The sequence below is a fragment of the Helianthus annuus genome, chromosome 7, assembly GCF_002127325.2.
Source record: "Helianthus annuus cultivar XRQ/B chromosome 7, HanXRQr2.0-SUNRISE, whole genome shotgun sequence".
NCBI classification, from domain to species: Eukaryota; Viridiplantae; Streptophyta; class Magnoliopsida; order Asterales; family Asteraceae; genus Helianthus; species Helianthus annuus.
The window spans coordinates 132,600,764-132,622,524 of record NC_035439.2 but is presented as its reverse complement, the minus strand read 5'-3'; the positions used below and the strand labels follow the sequence as shown (position 1 = coordinate 132,622,524).

Here is a 21,761-nt window from a genome sequence, read left to right as displayed (position 1 = left end):
GTACCTAGGTTTGGAGGACTTAAGTTCAAATCATACAAACAACAGGATTAATTAATTCGTCTTTCTAAAAAACCTGACTACATACAGGCACCCATATGAGCCATAGTGAATCATACAGGTCAACTCTGACCTATATTGACACTAATCGGCGCATCAGAAATACATCATTGACGAATATAGATTATAGACGCACACTGAAACATTGTTGTAATAATATCAAACCAGTTGTTAAAATATGGACATTTGTTTGACAAATGTAATGATATAGATACCGTCAACGTATAGACAGACAATGATATATGACCATTTACATATCACTAATTCACTGCTATAATAACAACAATGATGCATCATTATATATCATTGTAAATATACACGCGACACACAGGCACATTGTTGTAACAATATTAACACGCTTGTAAACATAGCCACTTCATTTGACACACATCTGTAATGATATAGTATAGTTTCATATACGAGACACAATCGTAAAAATATAAACAGGCCGTTAGTTAAAGCCCCTGACACACATCTGTAACGGTTTGTAAAATATGTACGTATTGTTATATATCATTCACGGCTTCACGCACGACTGCAATAATATAGATGCTCTCTTATATATTATTGATGCTGAATGATGCACATTTGTCAAAATTTAAATAACACACTGCTGTCTGCAAAGTTGTTTAACAGGAAAACGAGTCACTAAAAGCAAAACTAATTCTTCTTATTTGCATAGTTATTAAAGGCGCATAGGCCTTGCCTGGGGCCTAGGCGCAAAGCACAAAACAAGCAAGGGCCTGAGAAAAATAAAGCGCATAATAATAAAAAATTAAAAATATATTATCTATTAGAAAAAGAATACTATTCTTTAAATAAATTAAACAAAATCTATTATATAACACTTTATATCATTTATTTAGTACCAAAAGTTCTAAAATATTAGTGTATTAGTGCAGAAAAGTAGTTTTCCTTAGATAAAAGTACGGATCTGGTTAGAATCTTGCCGGAATTTAGAAAATTTGGCCGGAAACTCTCTGGAATCTAGGAATCTCACCGGAATGTGCACCTGAACCATCACCTGGAGAATTAAAGCGCAATTACCTCGATTTAAGGCGCAACTGCCTCGCCTCGCCTGAAAAATGGGCCTAGGCGCAAGAGGCGATGGCTTTTAACAACTACGCTTATTTGCGACTTTATCTCATATTTATTGCTTTAGGTCCTACAAAAACGGTAAAAACTTGACCCATGAACAAGAATCGCTAAATCAACAATTTTTACAATATCTCAAATTACATTCAAACCCTCGAACAAGATCAACAAAGTTGTGTTCTACTCTAGTTCCATACACTGGCTCAATCACAGTTGATACAGCTAGCATTCAACGAATCTATCTATAACCACTAAACAAAAATATATAACACAACAAATTCTTGGTTAAGAGATACTTACTCACTTTCTAGTTTCTACACCGTCATCGGTTTCTTCACCCGAAACCTTTCTTCTACGGTTCTACCTCCAAGTCAGACTACACCCATAATCTCAAACACACCTCAATCTTCTAACAGCGACGCAATTAGCTCCCGTGGGTTTGGTTCCCAAATCGGCAAGTCGATAAACGGTTGCCTCAACCGCTGTTCTTCCGCATCACATAATGTTTCCACAACATCACAAAATCTTGAAATTTCAGAAATAGTAGCTTCCTGAGCTTCAACCTGTAAAAGCAATCAAATTTTCACAAAATCACCTTCAAAGTTCAAACCCCATTTAAAGAAAATTTTAAATTCCCAACTCAGACCCCTATGAAACCCTAAAAACCCTAAATGTTCAACTTTGGGTATAGCAAATGGGTACTTCTTAAACATTAAATTGAAACAAATTTCTGCATTATAATGAATATATTAACACTAATTGCTAGAAATATAAGATAATTAGTGAAAAAACAGTTGTAATTTTGAACTCAACAATAACCAATACCTGAAGGACGAGGGTACCGGCGAGTTTCCGGTGAGTCAAATCGGACGAGTTCTCGTGCAAAACGGATACCCTTTGATCTAAAACAGGTGAAACAACAACTGGTGGTTGATTTTGTGTGCGGTCTTTTAATGCCTGCAAGGTGTTCGACAAAAGTTCCCAATGGTCAATCTCTTGTTGGTACTTAGTTTTCAGCTTTAATAACAAGTTTTTCTTTCGTTCTCTGCGGGCTTTGGCTTCTGCTGCGGGATCCGGCGGTGGGTCGGCGGCGGGGACGGCGGATTCAGGGCGGAGACGCTTCAGACGCCGGTAGACGAAGCCGTCGTCGTTGATGAGCTCCCAGTCTTGTTCGTTGAATTCCATTGATGGAATTATAGAGTGTTGTGTAGTTTGGATTGGTGTAGTGTTGGATTTTGGTGACTTGTGGAGATTTGGATTTGAATTTGGAGGTGATTGAAAAAAACGTCAATCGGCAATGAAAAGTTTGAAAACCCCCTTTGGGTATGCAATTTGGGTTTTATTTTTTTTTAATTATCTTTATTTTATTTTATTGTTTTAGATGAGTTATTTATTTATTGTTTAGGAATTTTGGTAGCTAATTTTTCATCACAGCTAATCATATCATGTACTCATGTTAACTCTCCTGGTCTCCTCCCTGTTCTTCATTTTGCACTCAAATATAAAAGGGTTTTGATTAGTCGATTTTTTTTCTTTTATTTCTAGAAATTATGCATTAATAATTAAAATATTTTAAACAATATAAAATTACATTAAATTAAGAAAAAGACATTACATTAAATTAAATTAAATTAAAGTAAATAAAAATAAACTAAATTAGAAAAGTCAACAAAATTTATGACGAGAAAGATCATCATTTTTTAAAATAACTTATTTGAGATACGAAACCTATGACGAAAAAAATCATCATCATATTTCGGCTCCTCGACAAAATAATTTGTCACTAATGTCGAGTGGAATAAACAACGGTATTTAATCCGCCATTTTATATAATATGGGTATGAGAAGAGAATTTGTTTGGCTAAGAATAGTTATGAGAAATGGTTTATGAATGGTATGGTTTAAATATAAATATATATTTTTATTAACTGATAGGCGTTTAGTTTAAAATGGTTCAACGGTCGAAAAAACAACATGCACACGGGGACTAATCACCGAGAATCATGGATCACCGCTCGCCGAATGGGGATGGCGGCGGCGTTCCCGAGCGATAAATGGGTAACCGCATGCCATCCTCGCGTACGCCTGTTCACCCTTAAAGAATTGAATTATGATTAGGGTTGTAATAGAACCGAACGAATATGGACAAGGCTATGTTCATGTTCGTTCATTAAGGGAATTAACATGCCGCGTTAGTTTTTCATGAACAATTCGTGAATACCGGTCTCGAACATAAACGAGCGCAGACGAATATAAATAAACGTACAGAACATATAACTTGAAAATAAAAAAATAAATACATTGTTAACCTTAAACATTGGACATAAATAGTTTAAATACAACCATCAAATAATAAATTAAAACACAAGAAGTCTACTACAACCACCAAAACGATGATTCAAGTTTACCTAACTTAGACATAATTATTTAAAGTTTAACTAACTTAGACATAATTATTCAAAGTTTAACTAACATAGTTATCCCGAAAAATGTCTTGAATGTCCAAATTTTAGGTAACTTAGAAAAAAAAACAGGGTTTCAAGTTTTCAATAAATTTAGATAAAAGGTTTATTATTTATTATTTTATAATATAATCGAACGAACGTAAACGAACATAACTGAACATATTACCGAACGTTCACGAACACAGTCGAATGAACGAGACCTTTGTTCGTGTTCGTTCACTAAGCTCACTGAACAAATTTTTTTTGTTCGTGTTCGTTCGTTAAGCTAATCGAACGAACATAAACGATCTTCTCTCTGAACGATTCACGAACTGTTCGCTGAACATTCTGTTCGTTTACAGCCTAATTATGATTGCATTGATATTAGTATATATATCCATGAATCATATTTCAACGATACAATTGTATGTGATATGCAAGTAAAAATATTTGTGACACAAGTTAGAAATAAGGGTGTAAATGAACACGCACGTATAAGTTCGTATGTTTGAAAAATTAAGTTGAGTTTGAGCCGAGTTAAAGCTTAAATTCCATAGTTGAAAACCTTAATTTACATTGTGCAAAATTTACGAGAGATTAATTGTTCTTCTTATCTTCATCTCTGGACTTTTCTTTGTCATCATATAAGTTGCAATTCTTGATGAGAAGATTAAAGAATTATTGGAATCAATGGAGAAGAAAACCTTGAAGACTTAACGAGAAATCGAATTCTAATGCTTGGAGCACACTTCCAGGGGCGGATCTACCCTTCAAGAAGGGATAACATCCGTTACCCTTTGACGCTCCGATAGTAGTGTAAATTTTGAAAAAATTAAACGTTTTCTCAATTTCGTTACCCTTTTTATTTGAAACGTTGCCCCTATAATAATTTTCTAGATTCGCCACTGGCACACTCAGAAGGATCCGGACTTGTTGTTCTTCAATGAAATCAATTTTCGGTTATTTATGAGAAACCATGTTCTTCGATTTCGATTTCTTGTTTATTGTAATGTAATGGAGATAAATAATGTTCTTGATAGATCATGGTCCCTTTCCATTGGTCCATCAAAGTTCTCATATCCATCCAAGTTGTAGTTTGGGCGTTTTGAAGAAAACGCCGGAACCCTTTTTTTTCAAAAATTTTGCAAAATAACGCCCCATGTAATGGTAGTGGGGGCGTTTTAGGGCGTTATTTTTCAATTTTTTTTAAAAATCACGCCCCACTACGGATGGTCTTAGGCAGAGATGCCCTGGATGGTTATGTTTGGAACGGGTATCGATAATCACAATCTTATACCTGTGGTAAAATCGTACCTCATGTCCAACCCTTATTATGCGGATATTGGATATACACGTTACCTTCTTAAAAAATATACCGGCTAGGGTTTCGGAATACATTTTTTACCATTCTAATTTTATATAGTTTTATGTTTTTTTTTTTTTTTTTTCACTTAGCAATTTTTTTTTAATAGAATTATATTCATTTCTCAATACGATTACAAACTAATGGTAGGTAGACGAGCAACAAGCTGCGCCGCTACCCCTTTCTGAATAGCAAACCCTACCCTGCTAAACACAAAATTCTGCCCCTTAACATGTGCGGTGTTACTGCTTACCACCTGTTGAACCCGCTTAAGGAACCGCACCGCGTCAGGGGCGAGAGCGCCAAATGTATCGAAAGCGAACGGGACGAACACGTGCTGATTCTCGATGCAAGCTTTTTATAACCACATTAAATTGATATATGATTAGTTATACACATGTCATTATCGATATTAAAAGTTTGAAATATCCAAATTATGTAAAATCCACTATAATATTAATCTCCAAAGAATAATAAATCATTTTTCTCACACAATAAATCTATTTGAATGAACCGTTATTAAACTAGGGTTAACAAAAGATAAAAATAAAAACTAAAAAACTTCAAGCATATGCATCAGGTATACAGTTTAGGTAAACATGTATATGTTTTCAGAATCGGACCGATATTATCTAATCCCATACTCGTGAAAATTTTCAAAACTAATCTCATACCCGAATACCCGTGTTATTACTCGTCTAAAATATTTCGGGTTTCAGGTTTCCTCTTCAAGTTCAAGTTCCACAAAATACATAATGATTTTGAGATATGAGTAATTTCTTGCTAATTTAGTTTTAGACAAAACACATAATGATTTCATCATATTTTTTATGCTAATTGACTTGAGGTTGTTACTTTTTTAAGTTTTAACCATTTTACACACTTTAATTTCAGGCAAAATAACCTCATGATTTTTTTTAAGGAAAAATTACAAGTTTTGTCCTTTATCTTTATACCATTTTTCAGGCGGTGTCCTTTTTAACGAATGTTGACAGGTGGTGTTCTTTACTAGGTATTTTGTTGCAAGTTTAGTCCTTTACCTATGTATTTTGTTGCAAGTTTAGTCCTTTACACCCAACCCAGTTAAAAAACCTTGTTAATTGTTGGGTGTAAAGGACTAAACTTGCAACAAAATACCTAGGTAAATGACTAAACTTGCAACAAAATACCTAGTAAAGGACACCGCCTGTCAACAATTAACAGGGTTTTTTAACTGGCTTGGGTGTAAAGGACTAAACTTGCAACAAAATACCTAATAAAGGACACCGCCTGTCAACATTCGTTAAAAAGGACACCCTATGAAAAATGATATAAAGATAACAGACAAAACTTGTAATTTTTCCTTTTTTTAATATAACGTGACATTTATTAAAATACCAAAATAACAAATTACAAGCCATTGACAGATAAACGAACAACAAGCTATGACGCAAAACTTGACCCTACAAAATGTCTCCCCACAAAGCATAAATATCTTCCCTATGTTAGTAAAACAATCTTTGGCCTTGCATCTTGCAACTCTCACTCTTATCTTTCTGCATCTCCTCAACCCCTTCTTGTTATGTCTTCTACAATTCTACCATTTCAGTTACTAACCCCTAAATCCACCATCATCCCCACCTCAAACCCACCTTTCAAAACCTTAACTTTTCCTCATTTTTCATCATGTCTCTCTCACACAAACAAGATTTCAGTCATTTCACCTCACAAATTAGCCCATTTTGCTGCCCACACCTCAGATTGGTCACAACAAGTCACACAAGAAAGTGAAAAAGAAGAAGACGTAGAAGAAGAATCATATTCAGAGCCACCTGAGGACGCAAAGATTTTTGTGGGTAATTTGCCTTATGATCTTGACAGTGAGAAATTGGCTGAGCTCTTTAGTTCTTCTGGAGTTGTTGAGATTGCTGAGGTATTGTTTTTAAGGGTGTTTTTATTTTTATAAAGATTTTCTTGATTGTGTGTGGTGTGGTGCATGGTAACAGTAGTGGAATTCATGTGTCTTGTAGGTGATTTATAATAGGGATACTGAACAGAGTAGAGGGTTTGGGTTTGTGACAATGAGTACAGTTGAAGAAGCTGAGAAAGCTGTGGACACTTTCAATGGATATGTGAGTTTTATTTTATGTACTTCTTGCTCTTTAGTTTATTTTTCTGTCATGTTTATCTTTATCTTATTCATAAAGAGTTGATACATTTTTTGATTAAAAACAATAAATATAATAACATTATATAAGTCTTTGAATTTTAGGAGCTTCACTTGACTTTCAACATGTTTAACCATATGACCCGTCCGGCCGTCCCCTTTTAGCTACATTTTTAGTCGATTGGTTTGACCCGTTTGAGATAAAAACATTACGACACAAGCTAAAATGACCAATTCATAAAAGCAGACCTTTTTGGGTCGATCCGCAAACACTTTTTTTGAGGGAAAAAAAAATACTATGTACACTTTTTAGCTAGATTTTACTGATTTGACCCGTTTGAGATAAAAACACGACCCACATCATCTGACTATTAAGTAAATGAGTAAAAAAAATGGATTTTCTTTTTAAATGAGCAAGCTTTAATGTAAAGATTGTTTCAAAACAGGATTTAAGTGGGAGGCTTCTTACCGTAAACAAAGCTGCACCAAGAGGTTCACAACCGGAAAGACGGGTAGTAGCAAGTTCGTTTAAAATCTACATGGGTAATCTGGCATGGCAGGTGGATAACGGTCAGCTTGAGCAGGCGTTTAGTGAACATGGGAAGGTGGTAGATGCACGCGTCATTTATGATCGTGAAACTGGACGTTCACGTGGGTTTGGCTTTGTAACGATGGCAAGTGAGACGGAAATGAACGACGCTATCGCTGCGCTAGATGGACAGGTATGTTAACCAGTCTAGAGATGGCAATATAACGGGTCGGGTTGGTTGGGTAACGGGTCATTTGTAGCTGAGCCAGAAAGCCCCTACTTAATCAATACAAACTTTGACAAATATAATTTAAGGAGTGTGTCGACTCCACTCGCTTACACCTAGGGCTGCAAACTAACCGAACGAACACGAACAAGACCTTGTTCGTGTTCGTTTGTTAAGAAATATATGTGTTCGCGAACCGTTCACGAACACTTATCAAACGAGATTTTATGTTCGTGTTTGTTTGTTAAGGAAATGAACTTGTTCGTGTTCGTTTGTGTTTGTTTGTTAATTTTAGGCAACGAACGTTGACGAACACAAACGAGCACAAACTAATGTTCATGAACACAAATGGAAACAAACGAACACAAACAATCGTTCATGAATAAAATATATAATACTCTGACACTTATTAGATATTTAATTTGTCGGAATTTTGAAGTATTTAAATATATATAAAAACTAAAAACACAAATGAACTATCGAACAGAAACGAACACGTTACCGAACGTTCACGAACATAAATGAACGAACACGACCTCTGTTCATGTTTGTTCATTTAACTAAACGAACGTAATTTCTTGTTTGTGTTCCTTTGTTTAATAAACAAACGAACACAAATGAACTTCCCGCCGAACGGTTCACGAACTGTTCGCCGAACATTTGGTTCGTTTGCAGCCCTACTTACACCCTTAAATGTTTAATGGTATGCAAGCAATGGTGTTTATTGAATTGGTGATTTGTGAATGTGATGCAGAGTTTGGATGGGAGGGCAATCAGGGTAAATGTTGCAGAGGATCGTCCTAAGCGTACCTTCTTTTAAAGGTTGCAGAGTAGCTGATCTATTTTCGGTTAACAAAATCATACGCGGATTGGTGGGGGTGTGTAAAACGAGTGAAGAAACAACAATGAATCTCAACTCGACAATGAATATTTTTATTGATCTTCATATAATAATTAAATCGCCGAGTTGTTACTGATTCATGCAGTTTATTAGTTATCACATTTAATTTCTTAGTTGGTGATTGATGATAAACAGATAGAATCCCATATAAAAGCAATCTATTGTAACCGTAGTAACTTTTTTTAAAATATATAAATTTTTCCGGATTTTTTTTCATTTTTTTTTAAATCCGTTTGCTTTCGCCTGATACGTGACAAATTGCAATTCCATCATGCGTCAAGAACTCACACACTAGTCTAGTCAGGCTAGAGAAGGTTGGGTTGAGTTGGGTTAACTCGGATGATCTGGATTGAGTTGACTGGAAGCTTTGCCCAATTGCTTATATATCCTAAAGAGATTTTACCAGCAAAGACAAATAGCGTTATATATCATATAGGGTTAAATTGTAAACACTATAAGAAACAATACACCAACATATAATACAAAAGTGACTTTATGTAGAGAACTGCAAGAATCTGATAAACATGTTGATACGAGCACACGTGACAATCGAAATGACTACTGGAGTAAATCCCAGGATTAGAATGAATATAATCAATTTTTTATTTTTTTTTGAAAATTATAGTCTAGTTCCTCTCTTATTTCTTTGGGAGATTGACCATCTGAAATAGGCCTTATCACAAGTGTCCTTTTTTCTGTTTTAAGTGTAACATGTAAGAACATTCACATTTAAGTCCTTATTCGTTTTTCTAACACTGTTATTATTGTGATTCTAGGTCAATTAATATGCTAAAATTTAAATTAGTTCAAGGAAAGTTTCTTATGATTAGGGAATTCTTTCCTTTTGTCTGTAACAGTCCAGAAAGGCATGGAGAATCTTTGTTATGATTCTTTTTATTTGTCAAAAGTTAGGCTGCTTTAGTATTTTCACTGCCCTTGTGTAATTGCTAATTTTTTTTTTGGTCACTATACAATATGCTATTTTATATCATGTATTATTTCTATATTGATTCAGTATTAGTTAAAGCTTGCTTAGGATGTCATGTTCTTTGCGCGTGGCATGCATATACATCAGTTCCTGGTTCAATACCTAGCTTATTCAGACTTTTGCATACCATATTTTTGTCAACATGATATTTTTATGTAGAACACAACTGGGAAAAAGAACCACACATCAGGGAGCAGCGAAACCAGGTTAGTTCTTCGCTTGCCTTGTAACCATGGGTCAGTTCGGGTCATTTTCTATACTTGATGGGTCAAACAGATAAAATGGAGGTAATCACAACATTCATAGACAAAAAGAACATTAATAAACCAGAAGCATGTTTATATCACAAAAAAGGTTAACCCATTACTATTAGCAGTTATATAATATGAAAACATTGAATCTCTACCTACAATATTATACCATGAAAAAGATATACATATTTAAAAGAGAGTACACATGCTTATGCACAATGTACAACTGCCAAATTGGCTATACATGAAACACACCATTTCATTGATTCCTTGACTCCAGATGATATAAAGTGTAAAATATAAGAGAGTATACACCACAAAAGTGACAATCTTGATATTAACATCAGGTTTTCTTTACCCCATTTGAAGCAACCACTTTATTCTGTTTAGTAAGTATTTAAAGCCTACCAAGTCCATGGATCACCACAACCAAACTACCTATCCTTAAACCCATAAGCTTTAACTTTGTTTTTATCAAAATGGAGCGATCAATGTCCAATTACACCAACCAAACATCACCGTCACCAAACCCTGTAACAACAAACACCAGACGTGAACGAAAATTGCTTTTTAGCGTTTCGGATGATAATGTTATGATGAAGCAAGTGGTAGATACCCATCACCCTGATGGGAGTGATATTGGTGTCGACCCACTTGTAAACATGGTGGAGGAAATCCTTCGACGTGCCTCCATTAATGCCACCATTGATAAAGATTCTACTTCAGCGGTATCATATATTATTATTATTACTGTTCTGTTATTGTGTTGTGTTAGTGATGAATGCGGCTCTTGAATTGTTTTTAGCTTGAACACACTGATATTGTCAAACTGGAGGCCAAATCTCGCCAAAACAACTTAGTTCTGATGCTTAACGTATTTTCGCATCCAATTGACAAGCTTGCTCGTGAGGTTTGACTCAAAACTCTAAACTCATATTAATATTCTCATCTTCTTTAAAGACCAACACACGACTAAAAATATCGCCTTTTGATCAATCTTAATACGTTATAGATGTCATTCAAGACCTTAAGTACTGCCGTGGACCCACACACAAGAGTTATTTCACTACTCCACACGGTAGGGAACTACGACTGGGACGCCAAGATGGCACTGATCCTTGCAGCTTTTGCTCTAAACTATGGTGAATTCAGGGTTCTAGCTCAAATTTATTCATCAAATCAGCTTGCAAAACCATTGGAGCTCAAATCAAGATTTGATGCACTCAACAGACTAATTCATTTGGTTCTCGAGTTAACTCAGTGCATTATCCAGTTTAAGAAGCTCCCATCTAGGTATGTTAGTTCTCGAGAACCAGTTATGGACAGAGCTATAAGGAAATTTCCAAGTGCAGGTTATTGGAATGCTAGAGTGATTATTGCCATTGCTACACAGATAACTAACATCACCAGCATGGGAGACGAGTAAATAATACGTTAAATGTTATAAAATAATCCAGAGTGATTATGAATGATAGTGATTAACAAGTATAATGACTGACTTCAGGTATTGGATGTCAACGGCAGAGTCATGGGAGCTAGCTTCGTTGGCCCACAAGATCAACTACCTACTGGAGTTTCTCAGGAAAGAACTGGAAGAATGTCGACGTCTAATAGGTATGTAATCAACATATTTAATAAATAATGAATAAAAATTACAGACGTGAGTATTATGTATATTCGTGCTTGATTGATGCAGAAGAGAGGAAGGAGATGGAAGTCAGAAATTCATTTAATCAGCTTTTTGATACGGTTCATGTTGACAACATGAAAATCCTCAAGATCTTGCTTAATTCCAGGGATGACCCGCTGCCACTTTTTGATGGGAGTACGAGACGAAGGGTTGGGGGAATATCTCATATATAAATGCATTTTTCTAATAACTTTCTTTAACTTAATCTCTTGCTGAACTTTGACTTTAAACAGGTCAGCCTAGAAGTTCTGAGGAAAAAGAATGTGTTGTTGCTGATATCAGGGATAGGCATTTTCCGTGATGAAGTGTCAATTCTTGATCAAATTTACAGTGAGTCACGTATTCAAGGCTCGAGGATTGATGCTTTGTATGATCTGGTGTGGCTTCCTATCGTAGACCCGTACGATGAGTACACTAATGCATTGCACGCACAATTTGAGGATCTGAAGCACAGTATGCCATGGTACTCGGTCGACCACCCTTCAAATATCGATCATGCAATTAAGAAGTCCATTGGAGACAGGTGGCACTTTAGGAGCAAGCCTGTCCTTGTTGTCCTGGACCCACAGGGAAGGGAGTTGAGCCGAAATGCACTCCACATGATGTGGATTTGGGGAAGCACTGCCTTCCCTTTCACCATAGCCAGAGAGGAAGCATTGTGGAGGGATGAAACTTGGCGGCTAGAGTTGCTAGTCAGTGGCATGGACCCAACCATACTCGATTGGGTCAGTTCTAATTTTAACTTTCAATCCTCCTATGATAGATACTAGAGGTGCACAAATGTCACGCCCCGTTATATAGGTTCTAGATTTCGGGACACAAACCATGTCTTTTTTTAGTACCGGAACCGGGCCCGGTACGTTCGAGTTTTTGACCGTTTTTTTCCCAGGGTAGAGGTGATTCCGGGTCGGTTCCTTTTTCTAAACCCGGGTTTGTACCTGGCCTGTACCTGCGGGTCAGGTAGTGTAGGATCCGGTTCCAGGACGGGTCCGAAACCTGTGCATCTCTATCGATATGTCCTTGAAATCCTGAATCATGTTGGTACTTTTAGATTGAAAACTTTTATTAGGACTCATGAAAATTCAATAAGATAAAGCAGTACTAGAAAATAGACCAAAAATGTTATCTTTATATAGGGTACGAACAGACAGTTTTAACATCGAAAACTCTTTTTTTTTTAACGGCAAATTTGGATCACTGACGGATCACTGGAGTATCATCGTGCCACCAGCAGAACCACCCGATCATATCTAACTCCACTAGGCAATAATGCCTATACACCAATTCAAAAGGAAACCCAATAAATCTAGGAAAACCCCCTTTGTGGGAATCGAACCCATGACCAAATGGTCATAAGCCTTATCCCACCCTCAAGATACCACTAGGCTATAATGCCATGGGTAACCATAACAAGAAATCTCGAAACCTAAAAGCAGCCGGTATGCGTGACCTGAACAAGATCGACGATATGCTGATGATGATGACGACTCACACATACTCGAGCGGGGATTCATCACCAGATGATTTCCAGTGACTACCATGGTCTGTTTTCGGTTTCCATTGAAGATTTATTGGCACTAAGGAGTTTCTGACTAGATCCAGATCTGGATGTTTTAATGGTCAACTTAAGTCCGGCGACTTCGCCGTCATACTAGTTTCACGACCTAATTCTGACCTCAGGATAAACTCGAGATTGCAGGCCTAATGATAGCAATGGTGGGCAGCTTCTTGAAATTGTGAAATCAATATGGCAAATTCAGATACATCATACAGATTTGAAAAATAATATTAAATATGTTTGGAAATATGGGGAACAATTGCCGTTGTTGCCGGCACACCGGAAAAGGTGGGTGATGGGTAGGAGAAGTCCGAAAGATCTGGAAAATAATCAATAATAAGTGTATCTTTTTAACTAGGTACTGCCGCCCTCTCCGCGTTGCTGGGCAATAAGCAGAATATTTCTCTCTTATAGCATGTATATCTGCATTTCGCTTACTTGTACATACTATTCATAACATGATCTAAAAAGAAAATTTATTGAGCCCACAAATTAAGACAAAACACTACCATACTTTTGCTAAAAAAAACTAAAATGAAAGAGAAGCTACCGGTTAGCACGAATAAAAAGCACATCGAGTCAACTAATTAAAACAAAACATACCATAGTTTTGTCAGAAAAAAAGAAAAAACACTAAAACAAATTTTAAATTGAGGGCAAAATCGTAATTTGACGGGTAAAAGAATGGCAAAACTATAAATTTGAGTTGAGGAGAAAATCGTAATTTGGCTGGGAGAAGAAAAAAGAATAAAACATATGGCAAAACTGTAATTTGATTAGACCAATGGGGAAGTGCCAAGCATTGGCTTGGAGAAAAAAAACTAATGGCAAAACTGTAAAATTAAACGTGGCAAAAAAGTAATTTTGAAACGAGGGCAAAAGCGTAATTTTGAACCAATGACAAAATTGTAATTTTTAGCTTAGGCAAAAACATAATTTTATTTTGAACTGGTGGCAAAAACGTAATTTTATAATGATGAAAAATCGTAATTTAAAAACATAGATAAAATTGTAAATTGGTTGGACCATGTCTAAAAGAACATTAGCAAGTAATTTATCACATACAGTTTTAATGAACAATCTGTGTTTAATTATAAGTATACTATCTTGAAAAATGAAAAAAAAAAAAAAAAGAAGGGGCAACCCCTTTTTTCACCATTAGAAATAGAGTACTATTGCCGCCACAATTTTTGTATACGAAGGTAATTTCATATCTAAACTAATAGAAGAGTTAGGTAGTGTTTGGTATGCAAGAATAAGAGGTAGAATGGAATGGATGATTATAAGGGAATGAAGAAAATGATGTTTGGTTGGCCAATGGAATAGAATCACCCATTCCAAAATGCATTTCATTCCCTCAAAATCATTCCTTCCGCCCCCCATGTTTTTTTTTCCATTCCATCCCCTCTTGCACCATTCATCAACACCACTACCCACCACCTTCGCCACAACCCACCACCACCACCACCGACGCCATTACCGCCACCCGCCACCACCTCACCCTGACAGCAATCGCCGCCGCCGCCACCCACTCGCCACCGTTATCACCCACAACTGCGGCCAACTGCTAACGACACTTGCCGCCGCCGCCCATCACCATCGTCGACGCCACCACCACCGCCACCACCAACTACCGTCACCGCCTCTGTTGCCACCCACTACCAACGAACACCTTGCCACCACCACCACTCGTCGTCGCCGCCGCACCGCCACTCGCCGCCACCACCACCACCCATCGCTGCCGCCGACACCCACCACCGCCACCTATAACCACCCACAATCACTACCACCGACCACCACCACCACTCGCCGTTGATTTTATTACTCCGTTTTTCTTGCCTACCGAACAATACACAATAATAACTCATTCCATTCACACATGGTAACCAAACAGGACATAGAATGGTAATGATCCATTGTATTCCCTCGTCCATTCCATTACCTCGTCCATGCCATTCATTCGTCCATTCCATTAGCGATGTTGAGGTGAAAGGATGTAAAGTGTGAAAAGATCAAACGTCAGGGATGACGGATGAGAGTTGTTAAGGGTGGATGATGAGGTTATGTACTAGATACCGGATCGAACATCTCCTACCCCTGGACCGATCAACCTCCCCAGGGACCGAATGCTAGTCGCCGAAGGCAAGATGCCACCGAATCAAACCAAGCGATCTGAACAAGTACGACCGGCATAGAGGATCATCCCTAACTAACTTGGGGCCCACAACTCTAACTAACAGATAGTGACAGGTTAGGCCATAACTACCTCGCCACATCAGCATGCCCCAAAGGTATAAATACCCCACTAAAACCTCACAGAAAGGATAATCACTACTTTCTCTCTCTAACTCCTCTCTCTCTCTCTCTCTCACTGACTTACTCCACATACTCCGATACTTATTCTCACGCCCAAGCTTGGTCACAGTGTGACCCCCTCCCTGTGAAGAGGCTAACGGTGTGTTTTCTTCCTTGTGATCTTTCAGGTTGCAGCTAAGACTTTCTGAGACTCTGTCACAGCCAACTCGGACTAGCTGGTAATTAAGTCTTCAGTGGACTAAAGATGTTAATTCAAACAAACCCGAGGATCGAAATTACAATTTACTTTTACAAATAGAATTACATTTTACTTTTACAAATAGGATTAAACATATACAAACATTACACTGGTTACCTCGTCTTCCATTAACACACAATCATATACTAACTAGAAACCTCTAGAATCATACTTTTATGTGTATCATGGTAGTAATAAAAACTACAAGAAAAATGCTCGTATAGCCTTACGGTTTGCCCAAATTTTACCTTTAGTCCCCAATTTTTTAAAATTATACTTGTGTTCCTTATGGTTTGACTAGTTGTTACTCGGATAGTCCCTAAAGTGGATGAATGTTAGTTTTATGAGTTAAGTAGGTGTCAAATCACAAAATTGCCCTTACAAATAAAAATGATAAGCGGGACTCACCTTTCACTTCTTCTTCATCCTAAAACCACTACTCACCACCTCTTTAAACGACCCTTTACCACAGCCTCCTTAAACCATCATCACCCACCAACTCCTAAAACCACCACCCTCCACCATCACTCATTCTCCACCCCGAAACACACTTCCTTCACACTAGTGACATTTTTACTGGAAAATGATTTCGAATTGTTAAAGAGTCAACTATCTGTATCCGGTAAAGAATATACTATCTATCATGAGACTTGCCAATGTAAGGCTAGCCTACTTGGTAGAGGCTCATGTCTTTTAGAGGGAAGATGCTAGGTTTAAATCTAGGCAAGAGGAGTTATTTAATTAATTGATAGGTAGGAATAAGCTCTAACATAAAAAAGAAAAATTTGTTAAGAGACTTCATTCAATTTAGGGTTTCTAGAATCTTCAACCAGTCAACAACGGTACATCTCTAGAACTATGAAGCAATTATGCAATTTGATGAACTGAATTATATCAAACTAAAAACAAAAAATGGGAACCTGCGGAAACTCAACGTGTTTGGAGACCTCATATTCTGGGTCTTAGATGGAAACAAACCAAAAGAAATCAACAACTACCAAAACCTTTCATCCTCCTTGAAACCCTCCTTATCTCCTTTCACCCAATTGGGTTTCGATGTTGCCATGGTGCATTTACAAGGCTTTAATCGAACGTTGATGAACTTAATCCTCGTACGTTTATATGGAATTGAGTACGAAGGACAATTTCTGAAGCAATTAGGATTCTTATGGGCTAACATGCTAGGGTTATAGAATAGGGCTGGCAATTTTACACGAATACACGACACGAACCTACACGAAGTTAACAGGTATCGTGTATATCCTTAACAGGTATCGTGTACCAAACAGGTAGACATGCGATTACCTGTTAATTTTCGTGTGTAAACAGGTTAAATACCTATTTACCTGTTAATATCCGTTAGTACACGATAAGAAATTAAATTAAATAAAACTCATCAACCATGTGCGTGTGGGTTCCTTAATTCCTTTCTATTTTCATTCCTCATTCAATTAAAAAAAATTAAAACCCTAAACTCGCTCAGCAACTCTCAGATAGCATGTCGTGTTTGTGTTAACAGGTATTAATAGGTAATTTTCGTGTATAACAGTCGAACAGTCGTGTTAACAGGTATTAACAGGTAATTTTCGTGTATATCGTGTCGTGTTCGTGTTTGAAAAAAAAGGACACGATAATCGTGTCGTGTTCGTGTATGGGATTTCGTGTATCGTGTCTTATCGTGTCGTGTCATGTCGTGTCGTGTCTTATCGTGTACGGGTATACACAATATACCAGCCCTATTAGAGAACCCATAATCTTAATAATCTTAATGGGAGCTGGAACTGATTGAGGGGTTCAGTTCATTTGCTCGTAATCATCTCATGCTCAGCTCTGTGTTCTTGAGGTTGAAGATAAAATAAAAAACTAAACTAAATTTATATTATTAAATTTTAAAAAAATGGAAAATGATTTAACTTCAAAATACTTTTTTTTGAACGACAAATTTGGATCACTGACGGATCACTGGAGTATCATCGTGCCACCAGCAGAACCACCCGATCATATCCATCTCCACTAGGCATAATGCCTATACACCAATTTAGGGGGAAGCCCAATAAATATGGGAAACCCCCCCTCTTGTGGGAAGCGAACCCAGGACCTTTTGGTCTCAAAGCTTTATCCCACCACCAAGATGCCACTAGGCTATAAATACTAATCAAGACTTATGAGATGGTAGAGGTGTTGGTGCAGTTTTTGTGTCTGTCGCTTGTTCTTATTACGTCTATAATTGTACGGTCTTTGTTTAATGTGCCTGTAATGTTTTGGTCGGGTCGACCAAGTCAAGATATCCTCCTATCTTGACTTGGTATGGCATTTATGATTGTAATGATGTAAAACAGCTGCTGTTGTGCAGTTTGTTATATGGTTTTGGTTACATCTTACTGTCTGTCTGTTTGTCTCTCTTTCTGTCTGTTTTGCAGCCTCCCCACGAAGCACTATTCTTCGTGGGATCCCATATTCACGAAGAATATGTTTCGCCTTGACTCAGTCTTTCGTTGGTTTGACCCACGAAGAACCAAGTCTTTCGTGAGCCTGCATTCTTCGTGAGCCCAGTAACATTCTTCGTAATGTTACTAGGTTGGGGGCTTATAAATGGACATCACATGTTATCAGAACAACTAAGAGAGCATTTAGAGAGTCTGTCAAACATTGTGTATATGTGTTTGCACTTGTTCTCTTCAGATTAATCAAGATAGTGAATCTTTGGTTACTTGTGTTTGTTATACTTTGTTTTGGTTGCATTCTTACATGGATTCCGCACTTGTAAATGTGTTGTATAAACAAGGAAGTAGGTTTCTTGATCCTCCAAGTGGACCTACAAGAGGGTGGTGGTTTAGGAGTTGATGGGCAATGGTGGTTTACTGAGGTGGTTGCCGATGGTGGTTTAAGGAGGTGGTGTCCGGTGATGGTTTTAGGATGAAAAGAAAGTGGAAGGTGGTGTTATGGACTAATACTAGTCTTTTGGGTTGTTGCATACAAAACAAGAGAACTCAACCCAAAAAATAGTCTGGTGGGTGAGAGAGCCCATTTGGTATATAAACCCACATCAGTTGCCTATACAATCTATGTGGGACAAGTCCCTTACCTTACAATGGTTTCGGTCCATAACAGGTGGGTCCCATTCTAATGTTTTAATTGCTATTTTTCATTAGTAAGGGCGATTTTGTCATTTGACAGCCACTTAACAGATAAAACTAACCTTCATCTATTTTAGAGCCTATCCGAGTAATAATTACTCAAACAAGAGGGGACACAAGTGTAATTTTAGAAAGTTGCGACCAAAGGTGAAACTTGGGCAAAACACATAAACTATCCGGCTAAGTTTCTCTAAAAACTAGTATTGATTGCCCACGTGTTGCGGCGGACTCATAATTGTATACGTAATTTAGGTATACCACAAGGATCATCTGTGTGATTAGTTTTAAAAATTAAGTTAAAACACACACACACATATACTACAAGGATCATCTGTGTGATTAGTTTTAAAAATTAAGTTAAAACACACACACATATAAAAAAAAGTTTAAAATACAAAAGTCCTTTAACGTGTGAAAAAGACATGTGTCAAGCCTGATTGTCGCGTACACTTTTTATGGAAGATTTGTCTTTTACGTGATCCATTACCTTATTATTATTATTATTATTATTATTATTATTATTATTATTATTATCATTATTACTGTAATAAGACTACCTGTCATTAGTCTGTAATCGTCTCTGTTTTTTATGATGATTTGTATAATTACCAAAACAGACCACGAATTATAAATAATTATACAAAATTTCCTCATGTTTATGTGTTTAGTTCCTTTTAAACACAAACTTGATTTTCATTGAACGAGTTGCGAGCTTTAAGATCATATTTCGTTTGCAATGTTGTTATATGTTGTTATTGGGCATCCAAGTCCAACACATGGTTTCTCAGTCTCAAGTACTTGAACACTATCCTAGATTGGATTGCTTCTAAACCTACTTAAATTTCCAACTGCAAAGGTTATATAAGGTCTCCTGCTTATCATGGCGTACATTAAATAACCAATAGCTCTCTCTAGAGTATTCTAGTTAAGATACAATTTCACCTTAATTTGTTAGGCAAAAGCTTTACATTTGGATCCATAAGGATGCTCACTAAAGTACAATTTTCACAATTAAATTTCTTCAATACTTTCTCAACGCTTCATAGAGAAGCTAGTCACCATTTTTTCAACTGCTAAATTGATGTACTTTAATTTATTAGGTAGCGGACGACAAGTATATCGTACTGTATGCAACAGATAACATTGACTGGATTCGCAAATTTACGATCACTGCAAGGGCTATGGCAACTGCTGCATGCCTCCCATTAGAGATGGCGTATGTTGGAAAAAACAGTAAAAGAAAAAATGTGCGTAGGGTGATTGAAACCATCAGAAGAGAAAAACTCAGTTACTGCTGGCAAGATATCACCCTAATACGGTACTTCTGGACCCGCTTAGAAAGCATGTTGCTCTCCAAGATCCAACTTAATCGCACTGATGATCAAGACATCACAATGAAACAGATCATGAAACTACTCAGCTATGAGAAGGATGGATCATGGGCTATGCTTTGTAGAGGATCACATATTCTGACCAATGGTCATGGATCCTCCATGATGCAAACACTTGCTGACTTTGATCTCTGGAAGGAACACATCCCCTCACGGGGTTTTGATTTGTCATTTAAAGACTACCATGATAAGCTTCACATCACAACACATAGTTGTAGTCGATTTGAGTTTCCCATTGCAGGAGGTAGACTCCCTGAACGTATGCGGTGCTCAGTGTGCCATCGATATATGCAGGTGGAGAAATACATTGCTTTCCTTTGTTGCCATGACCAAACTGGACTTATTGAACCCTATTGATCAAGTAATGCAAATCTACCAACTTGGAAACTTCTTTGGTGGTTATTATTACTATGAAAAGAAACACTGAGAAGTGATTGTTGCTGTGTTTCTTTGGTACTGAAATAAGAATATAATGTAACATCTGTCAAAATTGTGTGTCCGGTTTGAAAGATAATAAAGTAGGGGGACTTATTTGTAACTAAAGCAAAATTTGAATTTTGGGTCACATAACAGATCGTTACCATTCGATAATGGTGTGTCCCACAATTGGATAAGGGGGCGGCCACAATTTTGAGATCTTGACATGGGCCATGTGACTCACCATATATGGGTATCCCACAACGGTCCATTACAAGAAGAAAAGTTGAGTTATCTGGAAGCAAGTGGTGACGGACTATCACAAGAGCATAACGGTCCCTTACGAGCGCCGGTGCCGGAAACCATTTATAAATAGAAGTTCAAATGTGTTTATTTGAGTCATTGGTTTCCGATCATTCTTCTTCCTAGCGCGCGCGCACACACACTCTTGGCGCTTCTTCATCCCAAACTACGGTGTAGAACTTTTGCTCGTGATTCTCAATGTTAGATACCGGTGCACAGTTTCTGTTCAAACTTTTTTTTAACGGCTAATGAATCCTTCCAATGGGTTACTCTGGCGAAATTCACCAAATCGGGATACACTCGTTTCCGAACTGGGAAAACACTCACCTAGGGCAGAAGCCCGTGAACCCTCATCTTTTTTTGATGCGATTACAATTATTTGTGTGATCATCTTTCTTCTCGGCCCGATTGGTCCTGGGAACCCGTTAACTGTTTGGTATCAGAGCCAAAGGTTATGTAAAGGTCAAGAACGAAGATGATGGTTTTGGAAACCATCTGAGGGATAAAGGCAAGTCGGTTGGTGCCGATTTCAGTGATGTGATGTCGGAATGAACATTGGAAAGAGTGGCTAAGGCAGCGGAAAAGGTAAACAGTACGCGCAGGGGAAGCAATCCAGTCGTTCATGGAAATCGCCAGTCAAAAACTTTCACAAGAAGATGGTTCCAAGGGGTTTTGCGAAGAAGTTTGGCTTGAAGGGAAGTATACCAATCG

The 21,761-nt window shown here is 37.3% G+C and overlaps 3 protein-coding genes across 3 annotated transcripts; 2 read left to right on the top strand and 1 right to left on the bottom strand.

Annotated features, from left to right (window-relative positions):
• Positions 1–1,241: 1,241 nt before the first annotated feature.
• LOC110868664 lies at positions 1,242–2,474 on the bottom strand. The gene is made up of 2 exons (XM_022117895.2): positions 1,978–2,474; positions 1,242–1,715 (listed from the first exon to the last, which is right to left on the bottom strand). Exons 1-2 carry the CDS (start codon positions 2,335–2,337, stop codon positions 1,554–1,556), a joined length of 522 nt encoding a protein of 173 aa, XP_021973587.1. The 5' UTR covers positions 2,338–2,474; the 3' UTR covers positions 1,242–1,553.
• Positions 2,475–6,434: 3,960 nt separating this feature from the next.
• Positions 6,435–8,874, top strand: LOC110868665 (28 kDa ribonucleoprotein, chloroplastic). Its single transcript, XM_022117896.2, has 4 exons — positions 6,435–6,871; positions 6,969–7,070; positions 7,552–7,827; positions 8,615–8,874. Exons 1-4 carry the CDS (start codon positions 6,521–6,523, stop codon positions 8,678–8,680), a joined length of 795 nt encoding a protein of 264 aa, XP_021973588.1. The 5' UTR covers positions 6,435–6,520; the 3' UTR covers positions 8,681–8,874.
• Positions 8,875–10,408: 1,534 nt separating this feature from the next.
• Positions 10,409–20,820, top strand: LOC110868667 (protein SIEVE ELEMENT OCCLUSION B). The gene is made up of 7 exons (XM_022117897.2): positions 10,409–10,728; positions 10,806–10,910; positions 11,013–11,422; positions 11,505–11,614; positions 11,697–11,839; positions 11,924–12,415; positions 20,040–20,820. Exons 1-7 carry the CDS (start codon positions 10,480–10,482, stop codon positions 20,685–20,687), a joined length of 2,157 nt encoding a protein of 718 aa, XP_021973589.1. The 5' UTR covers positions 10,409–10,479; the 3' UTR covers positions 20,688–20,820.
• The last annotated feature ends 941 nt before the right edge of the window (positions 20,821–21,761 follow it).